The 20,029-nt window shown below is 37.7% G+C and overlaps 1 protein-coding gene across 4 annotated transcripts; it reads right to left on the bottom strand.

The window, feature by feature from the left end:
• Positions 1-4,013: 4,013 nt before the first annotated feature.
• htr5ab (5-hydroxytryptamine (serotonin) receptor 5A, genome duplicate b) lies at positions 4,014-15,923 on the bottom strand. Of its 4 annotated transcripts, none has more exons than XM_058780543.1 (4): positions 15,636-15,923; positions 15,416-15,516; positions 10,426-11,532; positions 4,014-5,345 (listed from the first exon to the last, which is right to left on the bottom strand). In XM_058780543.1, the coding sequence occupies exons 3-4, from the start codon at positions 11,131-11,133 to the stop codon at positions 5,013-5,015; spliced, it is 1,041 nt and encodes a 346-aa protein (XP_058636526.1). In that variant the 5' UTR covers positions 11,134-11,532; positions 15,416-15,516; positions 15,636-15,923; the 3' UTR covers positions 4,014-5,012. The 4 variants fall into 4 exon arrangements, with proteins under 4 accessions (XP_058636526.1, XP_058636527.1, XP_058636525.1 ...); XM_058780544.1 differs by lacking the exons at positions 15,416-15,516; positions 15,636-15,923 and adding exons at positions 12,512-12,612; positions 12,763-12,950; XM_058780542.1 differs by lacking the exon at positions 15,636-15,923 and having other exon boundaries at positions 15,416-15,625.
• Between the last annotated feature and the right edge of the window lie 4,106 nt (positions 15,924-20,029).

The following is a 20,029-nucleotide window of genomic DNA, read 5'->3' as shown; positions in this document are numbered from 1 at the left end:
GCATAGCACAGATGATTGAACAAATTTACCATGAAAGCACCTTTTCCTCTGATGCATTCCACTGTGAATAGCATGCTTATTTACAACACATTTTTCATTGCACCAGTGTACAGACAATAACATTATGTGATGTGCCTGCAAACCATATTACGCAAAGCACAATTTTGTTTCTCTTTCATCTTTTCAAACATGACACATTGGTATTTAACAGTAAACACATTATGTTCCATATACTTTTCCTGTCAAAGAAAATTGTATATGCATGGTGGGAAAAGAAAAGGACATTTCCATATAATGTACATTCTAAAAATAAAAAAAAAAGTCAAAAACAGGCCACTATACTGTGTTAATAAGAAGGGATTTTTCATATTGATTTTTCACAGGTGTTCTACCCATATTTTGTTTTGTTATACCCGTATTTCATTGTGTTGTGTTTTAGGATTAAAAGAAATGTCCATATTACCAGTACCTTTTTTTCTCTACTGATATTTTTCTTACAGTTATGAATTCCTTTTGAAGACATCTAACCTTGACATTGTGGTGTTAATGAATACATACACAATAACCCAATGTTACAGTATAAACTACATCATGCACCAAATACTTATATTATTTACATTAGGCCTACAGCAGATATGCTGAAACAACATTCCAGCTTGAGTTAAGATGGAATTCAATTAAAACATTTACACGGTCAAGTAAAAATTTTAATCAGAGTCAAGAAAACAGGAGCATTGTTTTACCAATCTTCATAGTAGGTTAAATGTGATGGACCATGTAGTGCTGCTGCACATTTGAATGTGGCGCATTCTGAACTATAATATATATATATATATATATATATACACAGTGGGGCAAAAAAGTATTTAGTCAGCCACCAATTGTGCAAGTTCTCCCACTTAAAAAGATGAGAGAGGCCTGTAATTTTCATCATAGGTATACCTCAACTATGAGAGACAAAATGAGAAAAAAAAATCCAGAAAATCACATTGTAGGATTTTAAAGAATTAATTGGTAAATTCCTCGGTAAAATAAGTATTTGGTCACCTACAAACAAGCAAGATTTCTGGCTCTCACAGACCTGTAACTTCTTCTTTAAGAGGCTTCTCTGTCCTCCACTCGTTACCTGTATTAATGGCATCTGTTTGAACTCGTTATCAGTATAAAAGACACCTGTCCACAACCTCAAACAGTCCAACTCCAAACTCCACCATGGCCAAGACCAAAGAGCTGTCAAAGGACACCAGAAACAAAATTGTAGACCTGCACCAGGCTGGGAAGACTGAATCTGCAATAGGTAAGCAGCTTGGTGTGAAGAAATCAACTGTGGGAGCAATTATTAGATAATGGAAGACATACAAGACCACTGATAATCTCCCTCGATCTGGGGCTCCACGCAAGATCTCACCCCGTGGGGTCAAAATGATCACAATAACTGTGAGGAAAAATCCCAGAAGCACACGGGGGACCTAGTGAATGACCTGCAGAGAGCTGGGACCAAAGTAACAAAGGCTACCATCAGTAACACACTGCGCCGCCAGGGACTCAAATCCTGCAGTGCCAGGCGTGTCCCCTGCTTAAGCCAGTACATGTCCGGGCCCGTCTGAAGTTTGCTAGAGAGCATTTCGATGATCCAGAAGAGGATTGGGAGAATCAGATGAAACCAAAATAGAACTTTTTGGTAAAAACTCAACTTGTCGTGTTTGGAGGAGAAAGAATGCTGAGTTGCATCCAAAGAACACCATACCTACTGTGAAGCACGGGGGTGGAAACATCATGCTTTGGGGCTGTTTTTCTGCAAAGGGACCAGGACGACTGATCTGTGTAAACGAAAGAATGAATGGGGCCATGTATCGTGAGATTTTGTGTGAAAACCTCCTTCCATCAGCAAGGGCATTGAAGATGAAACGTGGCTGGGTCTTTCAGCATGAGAATGATCCCAAACACACCGCCCGGGCAACGAAGGAGTGGCTTCGTAAGAAGCATTTCAAGGTCCTGGAGTGGTCTAGCTAGTCTCCAGTTCTCAACCCCATCGAAAATCTTTGGAGTCCGTGTTGCCCAGCGACAGCCCCAAAACATTACTGCTCTAGAGGAGATCTGCATGGAGGAATGGGCCAAAATACCAGCAACAGTGCGTGAAAACCTTGTGAAGACTTACAGAAAACGTTTGACCTCTGTCATTGCCAACAAAGGGTATATAGCAAAGTATTGAGATGAAATTTTGTTATTGACCAAATACTTATTTTACACCATAATTTGCAAATAAATTCTTTAAAAATCCTACAATGTGATTTTCTGGATTTTTTTTTTTTTTTCTCATTTTGTCTCATAGTTGAGGTATACCTATGATGAAAATTACAGGCCTCTCTCATCTGTTTAAGTGGGAGAACTTGCACAATTGGTGGCTGACTAAATACTTTTTTGCCCAACTGTGTGTATATATATATATATTTGTTTTTTTTCAGTTGGGCTTTTCAAACTGTTTTTAACTCCAGGTTATTGTCAATTTACTTTGATACATTTCTCAGATGACAATGGAAATTCTTAAAACTGCTTTTTCAAACTTCACACCATGCACAATACACCATAAAAGCAATTTTTCATTCTTTTAAACAAATTGCCAATGGTTTGGTTCTTGCAATTGATATATACAAATGTCTGCTGTTTCCTATAATCATTTGCCTACGTGTTGTTCAAAATATATTACTGTATATTGGTATTCTGTTGAATAGTCCTACCACCTAAAAAAGTCTAGACATTAGTTCATTGTAGAAGTCATTAAATGTGAAATGTTTGAACCAGCTGTCATAATCTGTCAAGCATATTTTCTATTAATTTCTATCAGACTTTTTTGTAAATGTGTCCTGAATTAATGAACTGCTCTGCAGGTGAATCTATGAAGGTGAATGTGGCTTTGGAAGACATTACAAAGGATTATTTTTACGCTGCATTGCAAGTGAAGAAATCCCTAGAGATGTGGAGGAGAATCCATGGTCCAACAGACCGGGACGTCAGGGGGTGTACAAAGACTGCACTGTAATTCCCCATACAGTGCTGCATTTACAGTTTTAGTGGTTTTCCTATGTTTACTTTTCTAGTTGTGTCTGTTTTTTCTTTGTCCTTTCCCCGTCCAATCTCTTGCAATCAGAATCCCACATACAGTAATATAATTTTGTGGTTCGTATTGAAACCGATACTTACCATACAGGAAAAGTGTAGCATTGTGCATGTTCAATCATTGTGATCAAAACTGTCATTAGTCATTTCTTACACTGATATACTCGTCGAGCCCTTAGAATCATCCTAACTCCCCCCCCACCTCCCTACAGCAGATGCTACAAACTGGATTGTGCAGTCAAAAATACATAAACCGATGAAGAGCAAGAGCGAGACAAGCCGTTATAACACATGGTCGCGTGTTGTGCTTGTCCAATCAATAATATTGACAGCGTAAAAATTACGAATGTACAGTGTGAAACAAGGAAAACAATAAAGTAAGATTGGGTATTTGTGAAAAGCCCTATCATGTTCAAAGTAAACATAGAGAGAGCATATTTATTTGCTTTCCATTTCCTTTTTCATCTCTCAGTATCTGACTCTCCTTATTCAACCTTTGAGTACTACTCTCACCATAGACATTATTTTATTCTTATAGACACACATGCAAAGTAAAATTCTGTGCTGCCCTAAAGCTGAGTGTATGGATAATGGATGAACTGACAAATTGATGGACAGTCTTGAAGCATGGATAGTATTTCAAAGAGATGGGGTGAGATCAGTGTTCTCATACTTGTGATTCTCTGCACATGCACTGGAAGCATTGTGATAACTGCTGGGGGCATAGCAAAGCTGTCACTGACCACCTTATTCATTTTTAGCAAGGCATTTTTGCTAATAGAAAAAGCCATTTCAGTGAGGATGATAACAAAATTCAGCTCTGGACGTGTGTGGACAAGATTCTTGCAATACAAAATCAGAAAGCCTTGACCATCATTTATAAAGATAAAGAACTATTGAGAGACCTTGAGCTTTTCACGTTGTTTTATTAACTGATCCTCCAATTATTGATAACCAATAAACAGAGTAATTATTCTGTATCTTCAACGACCTTGAATGCCGGATCATTTCATATCTTTTATTTAACAGCTCCCATCACAAAGGAATTGCAGGCATATTTACATTTCATTTCATGTAATGTCCATATTCCAGTTTACTCTGCTGCAATGGTAGCTTACAAAGAGGAAAGCAGAATCCATTCACAGTAATGTACATAAATGCTGAGATGTGCTGCCTGGAAACATTTATGAGGTCATTTATAACAACTATTTTGTTCAAAATTTCCATTTCACTTTATTACACCACGTCTTATTTGAAATCGTGTCTCGTCTTTGTACATCTTTTGCACATCGACTTTCTTCTTAAGGAAAAATTTATTTAATGAAAGGAAATGTGATGGAAATACAAATTGCTCCTTAGCCAAGTCATTTTTAGGGAGTGAAAGGATATGAATTAGGCCAGATTTTCATAATGTGTACATATGCCTACTTTGTGTCTTCATTGACAATTAGAATAAAAATGGCTTTGATGTTTCACATCCTTCAGAACTATGGAAAACATCCATGGTTTCTCCCTCAAGAGTTCACAGACTACAGACAGTTTGCTCAGTGTCAGAATGAGTGGTTCAGTTTTGCTAGAGGGGACACTTGGATGGTTCAGCAGACTTGCATTATCTCAGCACTGATGACTTAACAGATAGTGCCCAACTTGTCTAACCATCAACAGCAGCAGCCATACACAGACACGTATTAAATCACCAGCAGGTGAAAATCTGTACACCAGGCCTGCAGGATTTTTGATGGGTGTTGGAAAGCCCCTTTCCTCCTGGGACAAATGTTAGAGCGAGTGCATGGCTTTTGTATCTTCTGTATCTGAACAGAAGACAGCTTCTTTTGACGTTCTTCTCACTTTCTACTCATAAAACCCAAAGGTTTTCAATCTGGTCTTTCTGTTCCTCATCGTTGTCTGGAAAAAAGGTTTCTAAATGCATTGTTGTAGTTCTTGTTAAATGCTGTGTAGATGAGCGGGTTAAAGAAGGAGTTTGAGTAACCCAGCCAGAGGAAGACACTTTTCCAGACAGGAGGGATGTCGCATGAACAGAGTGGAATGATGAGCTCAGCAAGGAAAAAGGGAATCCAACAGAGCACAAACACACCAATCAGGATGCCCACCATCAGAGCCGCTCTCCTCTCTTTCTGCTCTCGCCACGTCTCGCCATCCGTCTGGAAAGACACAGTAGCGTGACGAACTGTGAAGGCCATCTGTGGCTGTCGTTCAGCCTCCTTAACCTGACAGTAAACAAACAGGATGAAGAAGAAATGTATTGGTAGTGTTAATGAAGTATGCAACTATTTGAAGGAATTTGCTCATAAAAGACTTTATTTTTCATCTTTAAAGCTTGGTACATATCTGTGTCTAGACGTCACATTTACACTGATCTTTAAAAGGACACCCGCTATGCTTTTTTCAGTCTTACCTGTTATTTAGCGTGTAATAGCTGTTTGCATTTAAACGATCTGCACAAAGTCCATGTCAAAGGGAGTTAATCTCTCTGACAGAATACACTTGCCTGAAATGCCTTGTTTGTAGTCCTACCATTACTTCCATGATTTAGCTACCTCACTGCAGGTGCGTTCACACCATGTCGTAATTACCATAATCGCAAGATTCCAACTTGTAAAAAGTGTTCAGGTCCTTGCAGAAGTTTTAATTACAACTTGTAAACTGGGAATTTTCAGAGAGCTCCAACCTGTACCATGTGACCACTGAAGATTCAATTAGGCATTGATAATGTTGCCATAGAAACACATAATTCCGAGTCCGAGGATGTGAACAGCTCAGAGTAGAATGTCACATGATGTCATCTAGAAATTATGGTAATTATGACACGGCATGAACGCAGCACATGTTACACATTTACATAATGCCCGCCTACTAGCTGGTTTGGCCAGCCCTCAAAAAACAGTTGGGTAAGTGATTTTGCAATGTTTTTTTCTGCTGCAACACCATAGTTTACAGCTGCTCAGGAAGCCTCCGGAGCTGAAACCCAATTACAGTAAGGGCCGTACAGACTTTTCCACATACATGCATTAATGCTGGAAAATATAAAGCAGCTTTGTGATACTGACGTAGCTTCAGCAACACATGTTGTTATGTGACAAATCTCACATCATTTCCAAAGTAGAGGTGTGATCTTTCTAAATAAAGACAGAATTAGATTTCCTGTTTTTGCTAACAAATTTACTACGACCAACTAAGACTAACAACTTGCTCAAAGCATTTGGATCAACTGCCCCACAGCCACCCTTTTGGAAAACGGTCCTTGGTAATATTAGATGATTCTCTATGTTGGCAAATCACCAACATGTATAATTAAGCAATATCACACATTTGTATGTGCCAAATAAAGTTTTAAAAGAAGCATCAAGTGTATACGTTTCCAAGCAACGCACAGAATGACCGTGTTAAACTCCCACCACTCTACTCTGTTTCCATATTGTTCACATACTCTAATCTAGAACGGGGCAAACAGACAAGCAGAGTGATACAAACAGTAAAACATCAAAGTGCTGTTATGAACTATTAATGCCTCTAAATCACAGCTTATCCAGAGGACTACTTGTATATCTTTAATCTCTAACTATATAAATACCTGTATAAATTCACTTTGACATAAAATCCTACACTGTACTATATTGTTATATAGTGTAGTATATGAAAACTGTTTGTGTATTGCATCTTGTGTTTTTAAAATGAATATTTAAATTTCCTTTAGAAGCTTTTTGTTTAAAAGGCTGTAGTTGAGTGCACAGAGTACAGTGGCAGAACAAAGCACAATTACAGCATATATGTGTTTGTTTGTGTCTCGACAGATAAAGGAGGCAACCAGGCAATTAATTGATCTTTTGGATCAGTGCATGTTAGTGAGAATAATGGACTTAAGTATTTTGTGTGAAAACACAGATAAAAAGAGGGAGTTGCGAGTATGTTTGTGCACATACAAAAGGTAGAACAAGACAAAAAGATAAACAGATTTCTATTTCAAATGTTAAAATCAATTAAAATAAAAACAATATTATAATATATACAGCATATCTCTATAAACGTTTTAGAATATAGGCTGGGTTATTAAGGAGTTTGCCTTTTTACTATCAAATGCCATCTCTGTGACTTTTTTTATTTATCACTATACTGACATGGATAAATTTAGCAATGCAGACAAAAGAAAAGACATAAAAAGGTAAGACATACAAAGAAAGGAAGAGAATAGAATAAAAATGAGAGAGACAGAAGAAGAATCAAATAAATGGAATTAGGCTTTAATTGTGTGTCTACATTAACATTGTAGTTTCACATTTTCCCCTTGAGGAAAAAGGGTGGACACCATCCAGCCTCAATTTTTACTGTGATTAATTTAAAATGTATATATATATATGGAGAATTTAATGATAATGCCAAATTAATGATAGGATGTTGTTTTAATGAGGAAATTGTTTTAAATTACATAGTCATGTGGTGCTGTTTGATGTGAAATTAATCACTGAACTTTAATTATGTTGAAAATTGACTGAAGAGCCCATTAAAATTATAACATGAACATTATCTGGGAATCCTAAAAGCCAACACAGAAATGCATATTATTTACAAATGATTGTTCTGTGTGAGAAAGCAATGAGAAGCTGCATCTAATTATACCCTTTTCTCTCACTCTGGGCATGAGTGTGTTGGGTGGAAACTGTGTGTCAGTGTGGGGCAAGTCACCTCCTATGGGTTGAGCCTACCTTCTGAAAAAACAGCTCCGCTACGTTTGCTCTTCATCTCTGCATGGGTACCCAAATATTTATATTCTCTCTGTCTTTTAGCCTTCTTCATTTTTGTTTCTTTTTGGCACCTCACTAACTCTCAATGGCTTGTTCCCACAGTGGGGTTTGGGTTTGACAATCCTGTGTGAACTGTCCATATGACAGCTTACAGGAGTAACTTAAATAACCGAAGTCTTAAACTTCTATGATCCTATTTAACGGTCTCAATTGTATATACTTGATTAAAATCTTTCATTTAAATCTTTAAGTCTTTAATGAGTGACTCACTGAATCATTTACTCAACCATCCATCCATCCATCCATATTAAGTGGCAAGAATACATTAGAAGACCCTTTAAAAATATCTGAATTTCTGCATTGATTGCTGATAAAATGTCTAACACACAACCAGTTGTACTCTTTTACATTTTATTGAAGACATTGTGTGATAATTGACAGGGCAGGCTGTCAGTGAAATAGTCAGTGAAACTCTGTTATGACTTCTCTAAAAGCTAACTGGAGCCAGTTAAGGAGATGAGATTGGAAGTATGGGTCACGCAGGTGCCCTGCCCTTTAAATAAAGGTGCACAAAGCCTGGTTACTAACAAATATGTTCTTTTCTTAACAGATTGGTTAGTGTGAACCATGCCTTGATCCCAATAGCTTAAAAATGCATTACAGAGATGCAAAAAGATGAATAAGTTCTACAAAAGCATTGCTAATGAATCCACAGTAACAGACAAATGTAGAAAATTCTGGATGTTGATACCCTCCTTAGGAGTCTGCATCCTGCGATGATGACTCGAACAAAACAGGCAATTCCAAAAAAGTTGAGAAAGAACCCAAGAATAACAGCAAAAGACCGTCCAAAACTCTGCAAACTGCAGAAGTCTTTGTTCAAGCGTCCACCATCACAAAAACACTGAACAAGAATGGTGTTCCCTAAAGAATAACATGAGGGGAAACCATTGCTGCCAATAAAATTGAGGCATGTCTCATGTTTACCCAAGACAACTTCGTTCTGTTATGACAACTCTTGGAGAGTTTAGCATGGTAGTATACATGACAATGTTAATGGTTTTGGTCTTGGAAGAATAGATATGCTATGCTGCTGCTGTTGCAGAGCAAGTACCGAGATTTGCTACTGCGAATACATCCACAACATGCTGCTGTGACCATGTAAGAAATACAGCTGCTGCCCATATAACATATTAAATAACCCCCATATATAACATATTAAATAACCTGATCAAAACTCCAATAAGCAGCTACAAAAAAAAAATAAAAAATTTGGTGGATGTTTTACTGCTAAAGGTTTCACTTACTTTCTCCACCCTGCAATGTGAATAATTACTCAATGCATTCAATAAAAAGTGAACAAAATGTAATTATTTGTGTAGTATTAGTTTAGTCAGATTGTGTCTATCTATAATTGAGTTAAAGATCAGGGGCCAGTTGCATGAAAGCCCTTAAGCTAAGAAATCCCTTAGTTATAAGGTTAAGGGAACCCTTAGTGAAACTTGGGTTGCAAGAAAAGGTTCCTTAAATTGGCCCTTAGGATTTAAGGCTGTCATTAAGTATTCCCCTTAATTATCTGAAAGTGTTCCCTTAAGTGTTGCTACAAAGTCCTTTCACCTTAGTGAAAAACTATTTCACCTTGATAAATTTAAGGGACCAAAACAGCTCCCTTAAGTCATCTTAAACTCAGTATTTTTAAGATTTTTAAGCTCAAATGTAAGACTTAAGACATTTTTTTAAGACCTGCACAAATAAAATATCATAAGAGTGTAATAAGGCAATGACTATGGTAACATAAATGACTGTAAAAAGCATGACTTACAGGTTTTCACAAAACAAAAAGTTTTATATATTTTTTTTTTAAAGAAAATGGATTTGTATCAATTATTATATTAATTTAATCAATTATTGCATTTATAACAATATAAATGTAATTCATGTCTTAATTGTTTAGATTTTTATAATGCATTATCTTCTTGTTGATCCACCTGTTCACGTTTACAACTCTGTGTGTTTGCAGCATCAAAACATGGGTTAATTTTCACATTTGGTCAAATTTCCGTCATTGGTCAGAAGGCGCTTTCACTGCAGAAACAAAGCGGTTTCCTCGGTAACGACTGTACACAAAACAGTGCAGAAACGGGCAGCGCTCGTTTATTTGTTTGTGTTTTAGTTGGTTAGGTTTGTATTTCGTCATGTTTTGTTTATTGTCATAGATATACATATCTATTTATTGTGAGATGTAGTAACTATAGCAACCGCGGCGCCCATTGCCGTATGTTGCCAGGAACTACCGTGAAACGCTTAGTATAAACACTTAGGTAAGTGTGACAGTTAAGACGTTTGTTGCAATGCTCTTAAAGAAATCCCTTACCTCAGGGAATTTTTTCCCCTCAGGGATACCCCCAAGTCAAATTACTTAAGGACTTTCATGCAACCGGGCCCAGACCACATTTTATGATCAGTGCAGAAATCCAGATATTTTTAAAGTGTTCGCAAACTTATTTTTCCACTGTATTAAATAAATCATCTTTTTTTTTTTTTTTACCTCTATGACCTCAGCCATGGGTGTGATGGTGTTGGTCTTGCGAGAGCCAATGCGGAACTTGGCAGCCTTGTAAATCTTCCAGTAGACAAAGAGCACCACGCAGAGAGGCAGGTAAAAGGCTCCAAAGGTGGAGAAGACTGTGTAAGAGGGCTCCTGGCTTACTTGACAAGCCAGGCTGTCTTCCGAGTACGTCTCACCCCAACCGAAGAGTGGCGAAAGCGAGATAACAGAAGAGAGCAGCCACGTGAGGCCAATCATCACATTGGAGATTCGTTTGCGCGTCTTCAGTGTGTACTCCAGGTGGCGTGTGATGGACCAGTAGCGATCTAGGGCAATGGCCGTCACATTCCAGATACTGGCTGTGCAGCAGAGCACATCGCAGGAGATCCACACCTGACACAGGGCCCGACCCAGAATCCAACGCCTACCGTAGAGCTCCCTAACCAGACTGAGGGGCATTACCAATCCTGCAACCATCACATCAGAGATGGCCATGGAGGCAACCAGGTTGTGGGGAACACGATGGAAGGTGCGCACCCTCAGGATGGTCACCAAAACCAGAAGGTTCCATATAAAGGTGGCCACCACTAGCATGGCCAGCAAAGTGAGCGTGAGAACACTGAACACAGAAAATGGACGGTACAGATTACCCGATTCGAATCCTCCAGAGATATTAGCTGAGAGAACTGTAATGTTGGGTTGAGTCATTGCAGCATGTGACGGTATGCAAATAGATATCTGGCTCTCATTAGAGGACAAGGTGAAAATAAAAGTCACTGTCAGAGTAGATTAATTTTTTACTGTTTTTTTTAAGGTCAGACATAGTTTTCTTGTATGTTTTCAAGTTCATTCATTTGAAAATATTTGCAAGAGTTTGTTTTCTGAGTGGGCGTCATGTGTTCTTGGCACTACAATTTGTGAGCTTATTGTCCTTTAGCTCACAGTTCTGTATGCTGGTCACTGAAAAGGTAGGCGTTTTAAAGTGCTGCCATACTGATTATAGATGACATTATGATTGCACACATTGATAATCATGAGTTTCTAGCCTTTGGCAATTTAGAGGTTCTCAGGACACATATCTGAAGGTGTGAGAAGCCATCCTCCATCCTGTAACACAAGAAAAAAGGGCATAAATAAATTTCATAGTTCATCCCACAAAATCATCTTATTCAGCCACCACCTGAAATAGAAAACAGCTCTAGGCTATGGAATGGGCTTCCTTCTTTCTCTCTCTCTATACATCTTGTTTGTGCCAGGACATCACATCATAACTGTACATGTGCACACACTGAAGGGTATGTTTGTGGCCATGAACAGTGCAAACTGTAAGCTTTGTATAACTTTGCATTCCTCTGAATGTCCCCTATAAGGGGAAATTCATCTGTTGTGATGTTCCATTGTGCTGTACCAGTTTTATAAATCAGCAAGGACAAATAATAATGATGAACGATTACTCCATTCCACTCTGCTGCACATTTGTTCCTCATGGTGCTCAGATTTCCTGACATTTTATGATATTACTTATTCTTATTTTAGCCGCTCAAGTCATCTGTACAATAGACTTCTAACAGGGAAAATGATTTAAAGCCCATTCTTTATTATTTTGACTATTTAATTAAAAAAAAATGGCTCTTGTATTATTTATTTGTCAGTAATGCGGTCCATGGAGTCCTTGAGGTTTTAAATCCTCTATCGGGTTAGATGTAATTTGTTCTAAGTGCTTGTGAAACAGATTCGGTTCAATTATTAGTAGCAATTGAAGTTACACAGGAGACTTCAATTGACTGCCTGTCTTCATATTGACCTTCTTGCAATAATGTCAGCTGGTAAAGATCTATCTCACAGGAAGAAGCATCTTTATCCCAAAAGCACAGCCATCTACACCGACACTCAAAAGTTGTTGTGCCAGAGGCTGTCAAAGAGACAGACATGATTATAGAGCCAAAAGGCTTTGATTTTCATTAGTCATTAGGTTTATGCGTGTCAAAATTGAACCTCTGTCGGCCTTCAAAACTCGATTAGGAGTACAAAGGCCAGCATGCTTGTCAAGAGAGCTCAGTGGTAGAATCATCAAAACATCAAATACCTGTCAGCAGCACAACATCAGTGATGTCGTATCAGTGATGACAACAATGAGAGGTCTGAGTTTTCTGCTTTGCTCTATTGATTGCAGTGTGTGCTTGCCCTCTGTTTGAAAATAATTTGAGTAACAAAAAAAAAAATCACATTTTTATTCCTTTGGCTGAAAAGAGACAAAGCATAAAAATAGAAAATAAATGGGATTGCTGACAGAAGGGTACTGAGGTGTCAACAGACATTTTGTGTTGATTAACGCACCTCTGATTGCCCATAGTGCATATCATTACCCAGCATGCTCATCAGTAAGTCTGGAGTTTGTCCTGTCAGGAGGAACAGAGAGGAAACACACAATGTCCACACTCGACAGGCTCATTACCACACACAAGCACAGAGGAACACTGATTACAGATTCCCGCTCATTTTCTCTCGGTGCTGCCGAGCTCTTTTTACTCTGTTGGTATGGCAAAGTCACTCTAAGGAGAAAATGACATTTCTGGAAAAGATCTAAGATAAACATCAAAAATGTCCATCATAGTGGCTTGCTAAAATAGCCTAACATCATTTTTGATAATATTCATCCTTTCATCTTCCTTCTCTCTCTGCATCTCTTCACGTCATCTTTAAATCTTTCCCTGCTCTCCTTTGCCTCCATCTCCTTTATTAGCTTGTGCCCAAAGTCATGAAATTGGACACACATGCACCTAAACACACAATCAGCAGCAAGAAAAGCCCTCAGAATATTGTCTTGGCTGTGTTCAACTAATCATCTCTGACAGTTTCCCCTCAGCAAATCAACCAGGGCACTGGACGCACATGCTGAGATAAAGACACCTGTCATTTATAGCCATTGCCACAAGAGTGAGATGAAATAACAGTTTATTTTTGGCTTTTTGTGGATAAAGAAGGATAAAAGATCCTCCAGAGGATAAAAAAGCATTCTGTTTTAGAGTTTATGTGTCTTATTTACTTAACACGCCACATGACAGAGACAGAAATAAACAGTAAGAGATTAAAGGGATTGTCCACTCAAAAATGAAAATTCGGTCATCATTTACTCACCATCATTTTGTTCTGAACCTGTATGCCTTTTAGTGTTCTGTATAACAGAAAATATTTGAGTGAACATTCCCTAAAAGAAAGAGACAGAAGAGAAAAGAGAACGTGTTCCAATATACTTTGAAATCCTCTTTTATACATAAGGTGTGCTCTTGGAACGCTTTAATGGCTTCTTCAATTCTATCTAAATATTTAACAATGTCCCTGGGGTGATAAATTTAACCTGCATAAACTTTTCTTAAATGTTTTGAACCTTATTTGACAACAACATTTAGCTTTTCAGCCTGATTAGAAAGACAAGGAGCCAGTTCCCAGGGTGGTTACAGATAAATGGTTAAGGTTCCACAAGATTCATTTCCAATTAAGTTGACGCAGGAACTGAATAGTTACAGAGATCACAATCCTGCGCTGTCAATATCGTGCTCTCGAGCACAGCACATAACCACAAGCTGCTGCAGGGGGTTGTCTCTGCAATCAGTGTAGTGCATGCTATTTTGAAATTAATTATATATATATATATATATATATTTATATTTGACTTGAATAAAATGGGTAAGGTGTTACCTCATGAAGCACATTCTTACAGTGCAATTTGACTCTTGAATGTGTTACACTGGATAATACCCCACAGACACACTACAACCTAGTGAGAATAAACTGATTTTTTAATTGTTATAAATTTATGCAAATGCATTATATAATTGGTCTGTGGTGTCTAGATAAACCAAAAGTACTTAATGAGGGCAATTATGAACAGAATAATTGTACAGAACTACTGTGTAATAGGATAGTGCTTTTGTTTGTCAAAACAGTAAGCAGCAATAAGAGTCCACAATTAATACACAAGTGATATTAAATTTCCAATTATACTTGTTCTAATGAGAGGAGGTTACTGCATGCAAACAGCAAAGAGAATGGTTTTACTGCCAATAAACGTACTTAGAGAGAGAGAGATTCTGTCAATGGAATTACTCTGAAGCCAGCTGTTGTAAACGGAAGACAATAGTTCAGCGAAAGATGCGTCAAATGCACCACAAAATATCATTCTCATTATAATCACTCGCTCATTATTGACACATTATTCCCTTTACGTTAGTGACATTTTCTGTCTTAAAAACGTGGTTGGACCTACTGTTAACGACATGACATCCTATTGCTATTTTATGTTCTTTGTGGCAAGAAATGATATTTATACCGTGCACAAAAGCGGAGCTTTATGTAGATCAATGCCTCAGCATGAGTGCAAACTCTGATTCTAGCACTTGTCTCTCAAATGAGGGTCTCGTGCGGTGCTGAAGCATCAATCACTGATTTCTAAGAAAATGCGCGCGACTAGCAGCAGAAAGCTGTTGTTCAGTAGTGTGCTGAAAACATCTCACTTCAACAACAACCTACTTCAAACCTGCCAAGTTCAAATCAACACATTTCAGAAATTAAAGCGAGAGCGATCATGAACGTAAAATAACTGGTGTTTACTTCTGGCTTCACGACACGGGCCAATCATATGTTCCTGCATCCACTGGGGACAGAGACGGTCTCCTTCCTTTTCTGATATCTGCCTTTTAATCATCATATTTAAATCCCAAAGGCTTTACAGGTGCTGCATTAAAAACGTTGTGTCTACACTTCAATTCAAGGGCACCCAAACATTTTCGTAGAGCTTTTACATCCTATAGGACAGGACAACAATAAAAACATTTCGCAACAACCGCCCCAAATCACTTATTTTGAAATGGATATGGACAACATTACAGTCCGCATGTATCACGGTAAATGTCGCCAATGCAGCACACTTAACATAGCGTTATTTACACTTTGCACACAGCAAATGTCTACTAAAGCTGTTAATACTCACCCTTAATCACAACAGCAAAACGAAGGTGCTGCAAAAGTGCAGGATTGCTTCGCTTTTGGCTGTCGAGCGCAACTGTTCTGCCCACCTGAAACCGTCTTCATCTAAAAACACACTATACTTGAGTCAAGGCTTCAACACCGCATGTGGATTGAACCAATGTGTGGCGTAGGGGTGTTGCGTGCATGCTTATGCTGAAGATTTCTAGCTGCAAGACAAGTACCTTTCACATAACCAGTTAATTAGGGACGTTAAGCTGTTGGCAGTAAGAGACTCCTGAAAATGCTGCAAACATTGGTAATTTGTACACTATTGTTAATAACAGATCAAGAGCATGTTGATAATCTTAAATAAAAGTTGTTCAAAGTTATGTTGCATTTCAGTGACATGGAGGCAGTTTAGTTCGCGTTAACGCTCTGTTCCACAAAATGATCTATATTAATATTTAATTAGTTCAATCTAAAACCTATTTCAGTTACAGCTGCTTTTTCTCTCTGGAGGTCTAGCTGGGTTTTTCCTGAGCGCGCGCTTTCGGGACCCGCGCGTGCATTTAACTGGAAATGATAAAATCCTAGTGGCCACGCGGCTTAATTGAATCGAAAAAAGGTCTTCATATGTCAAACACAAAAACTAGCAGCGATTCTCATAACTCAGAATAGACAGGAAACGATTTCCTCAATGCCTTGACCCAAGACATGTCGATAATCCAATAAGAAATCATGTTTGTTGTATCCAGTATGAAATGTAATTGCATCCCAGTTTGATGCCATACATGTGATTTTTACCTGGTCAGTGGAACAAACTATAATTGCTATTTATACTCAAATATAAAATAGTAAAATAGTTTTTAAATAGGAAGCGAAATCCTGTAACTAAAGTGAAAGAATTAACTTGTCCTAACACCACTGTATCTGTTCTATTGTATCCATTGTTTGACTTCTGGCATAATATACTTCTCACACAGACAGACCTTTTGAGATTAAGGGAAAATGGGATTAAAGTTCATTTAAAACTGAAAATTGTTTACTCACCCTCATGTCATTCCAAACGTGTTTGCACTTCTTTATTCTGCAGAACACAAATTAATATTTTCGTTTTGAAATGATGACCGAATATTGCTTCTTGAGTGAACCGTCATTTTAAAAGATCTAGAGAGGGTCATGCACAGTCGTCTTCACCACTATTTTTTTCTCCCAAACAATTTGGTCCAGCCAATATTGTGTATTTGAAGAACCCAACAATCACTCATCGAAATACTAGAAAAATCACTATACTAAAACTATGAGACAACAACTTTGCTAATATGCAAACTTCTATTTGAAGAAACATGTTGAAAATAATGTGTTAGGGTTGCTCTTCACATACTTTTTCAGCATAATACCTCAAATAAGCATAGCAATTAAAAACTTTCACTTGAAAAGGGCAAATTTAAATTGTCGTAACAAGGGTAATGTTGGAGACCAGCAGAGCAGCCTTTTCATTCAGTGTCTTTTTTTAATGAATCTGTGGCAGAGACTCAAGGGAAAATTAAGATATTCATGCATTTCAACTCATGCTCTCAACTCAGAGACTGATTATATTATCATCTCCATCTAATACTCATGCAGGCTGAGGCTGTGTCCTATGTGTGGTGTAAAATCAACAGATGAAGAACTATGCCTGTATAGGATGATCAACCTAAACACTTTCTGAATGTGTATGCAGTATTAGAGGCATATAAAACATTTAGGCCCGGTTTCACAGGGCTTAGATTTAGCCAGGATTAGGCCATTGTTCAATTAGGAAATTTAAGTCATTTTTATTAACATGCCTTAGAAAAAACATTACTGGTGTGCATCTTGAGACAAAACAAAGGCACTGATATATTTTAAGATCAGTCAGTGCAAGTTTCTTTCAGTTAAAACAGCTCAGATTTACACTTTAGGTTTAAGCCTTGTCTGTGAAACCAGGGGTTAATGTTCAGTTAACACTTACAATATTCAGTCCCTTTTTTGCTGAACTTAAGATAACAACTACAGATATTCAGTTTTACACTGCATTTCGGATCCAACTGATGTAACTTCATTTTGACAGTGTGTAGGGTTGGAAATGTGCAATCAGATTTTAGAAATGATGAGTCAGTGCACCGGTCATTCTCAATAAATCATTAAAACAGCATCATCAGTTTTATGTCATGTGCGTCTGTAAAAGTAATTAGCATTGTCCTAATTTCACAGACTTGTCCACTAGCAATGAGTCTGATTTTGGAGGAATTTTACAAAAGTCTTTTTTCAGGGGTGCATAACAAATGCAAAGTTTAAAGCTGTGAGACAATGCATCCTCTTATTCAGAAGGATATTGGAGAGAGGTACCTGGAGCATTGTGATTTTTATTATATTAGGGATGAACCAATCTGAATGAATTCTTAAAGCTATTTTGTTTACATTTATATTCACACAGGAATCTAGGCTCAGTTATCAGAAGTAACCGATAAAAGCTCTGATAGATTGTTGAAAAGGAATATGCAAAAAAGGAACAAGAATGATTTGAAGGAAAAAAAAAAAAAAAAAAAGAATGGAAAGACCAAAAAGGCTTGGTAATTGAAAAAGCAGTGGCAGATGAGGTGAGGGGGAGTAGGAACATTAAATGTGAAAAAAGGGATTAAGCAAAATAACATTAGCTCCATAAGAGAGGAGCAGAATAAATTACAATTTAGCAGATGGCAAATCTGTATAGACTAACCCAGCAGAACCACTCTCTCAGCAGGTAGCCTTAACATACAGGAAAGCACCTGAAGCACCCTCTCCCTGTCCTTCCTTCTCTCTACCATCATCTCTATCTCTCTCTCTTCGGTGTATGCAGACAGTATGAGCATGTGTGTTTTTTAAGTAAGAGATAGCGAGAGACATGGGGCAGAGAAGATATGAGACTTAGTGGCGGGAAACAGCTTTAGGTAGTCAAAGATGTGAAATACCGGCTGCTGAGTCATTTGCTTCTCTTCCCCTGAGGAGAAATTAAATTCGCTGAAGTCCTTGGTGCTTCAAGTGTGTTTCCATTACTAAAATAATAAAAAGCTCAATTCTTAAAGCTTAATTTTAATTGGTCAGTCACACCATTCAGCAGTTTAATATTTACTTATATTCGCTGTTGTCGCTCTTGTCTGTCCATTTGTTTATACCAACAGTATTTTGACTTGGCCTTCATATCCATTGTTCTGTGGACAAGTTTGTGTGAACAGGCAGTTAAGGTGAAGGTTGTTCTGCAGTGCTTTTCTACATTCTGTGTTCAGAGAATATAGTTTTCTTCAAAAAGTTAACATATTTATCAGCCTGTTTGTCTCAAAATATACAGTATGTGCACATGTGTATATGACATGCACTCTGAAGGATCTATGTATGAAATATACTCACCGCACTGCTAAGGTAGTGACGCACATTTTGAAATAAATGTGTTTGTGTATGTTCAAGAGAGGTACAGTGACAGATGGTGCTTTCATGAAAGACCATACCAACAACCTCTGCTCCAGAAAATGTGAATGGCCTGTCTTGGATACACTAGTCAGGTGTGAAATAGATAGAGCCTGTCTGCCTTATTGGAAAGCGATTATTTTTTATTTTATTATTATTATTTTTTTAGCTAGCTCTCACACGATAAGCTGGACTGAAGAATAGATAAGACATCAATCAAGAAGCAACCACTCATTGCAGAAACCATTGCAAGACCCCCTGAAGGCTCAGCTTCTAACCCTTGTGTATCTTTGAGAATTTATAGACTCATAGATTACCATAACCACTCTATAATACAGCACATGTATAGTCATATAGCTAATGTTTTTCAATCATGTTGGTTTGACCAATTTAGTCAAAACTGCTAAAGCAATCTGAGAGAAACCCAATAAATAGATTTTATATGGATTAATTAATTCAATTTTACATTTTTTTAAATACATATTTCCTATATAAACTCATCCTTACTTTATAAAGTTCCACTTTTCACCACAATGGTATCCCAGTGAAATTAAAATCAATTCTGAATCCCAACATAATTGCACAGTAAAACTATCAAAATGACTTTTAAACAGTTTCACTCTCCCCATTAAGTCCTGTGCAAAGCATGCTTGACTGGCTCACATAGGCCATGCAAAATTCATTCTAGTAGACTGCACATTATGTATACATGCACAATTTTTGGTTCAATCGGACTGAATTCATTCCGATTGATGAATCTGAATGTAGTGTTTACATGAACGCTAAATAAAGTGATCGGGTTGATGTGCGCGTTTATGTCACAGGCTTCAAATCGGAATTGATTTTTTTTTTTTTTGGCATGCGCACACTGCACAATATAGAGTTTCTCACTGTTTGCACATAATAACCACTCTTCTACACTGTTTCTTTACTTGTTTTTATCCAGTTTTGGCAGTGCCGTGCTGCTCATATCATGCAGTAAAAATGCCCCTCCCCGCGCACAAAACGGGTTGCCTGTGGTTGAGAATCCGAAAGCAGGACTGGTGGGAGGTTGTCCTGCTCCACTTCACAGTTTCCTAGTGAAAGGAGAGTTTTATAATGACAGGACACGCATTTCTTCAACACTTTATTGAAAAGAATGAACCGCTCGTTCCTCGCGTCATACGTCATT

Source organism: Onychostoma macrolepis, chromosome 07 (assembly GCF_012432095.1).
Source record: "Onychostoma macrolepis isolate SWU-2019 chromosome 07, ASM1243209v1, whole genome shotgun sequence".
NCBI classification, from domain to species: Eukaryota; Metazoa; Chordata; class Actinopteri; order Cypriniformes; family Cyprinidae; genus Onychostoma; species Onychostoma macrolepis.
The sequence above is the reverse complement of the archived record's forward strand: the minus strand, read 5'-3'. Positions and strand labels throughout refer to the sequence as shown.

What these genes read in the sequence shown, in the direction of transcription:
- htr5ab (XM_058780543.1), bottom strand. Translation starts at nt 11,133, where the DNA reads ATGACTCAACCCAACATTACAGTTCTCTCAGCTAATATCTCTGGAGGA. An exon ending in CCATGGCTGAGGTCATAGAG is followed by an intron (nt 5,346 to 10,425) that starts GTAAAAAAAAAA and finishes GTTTACTGTCAG; the next exon opens with GTTAAGGAGGCTGAACGACA.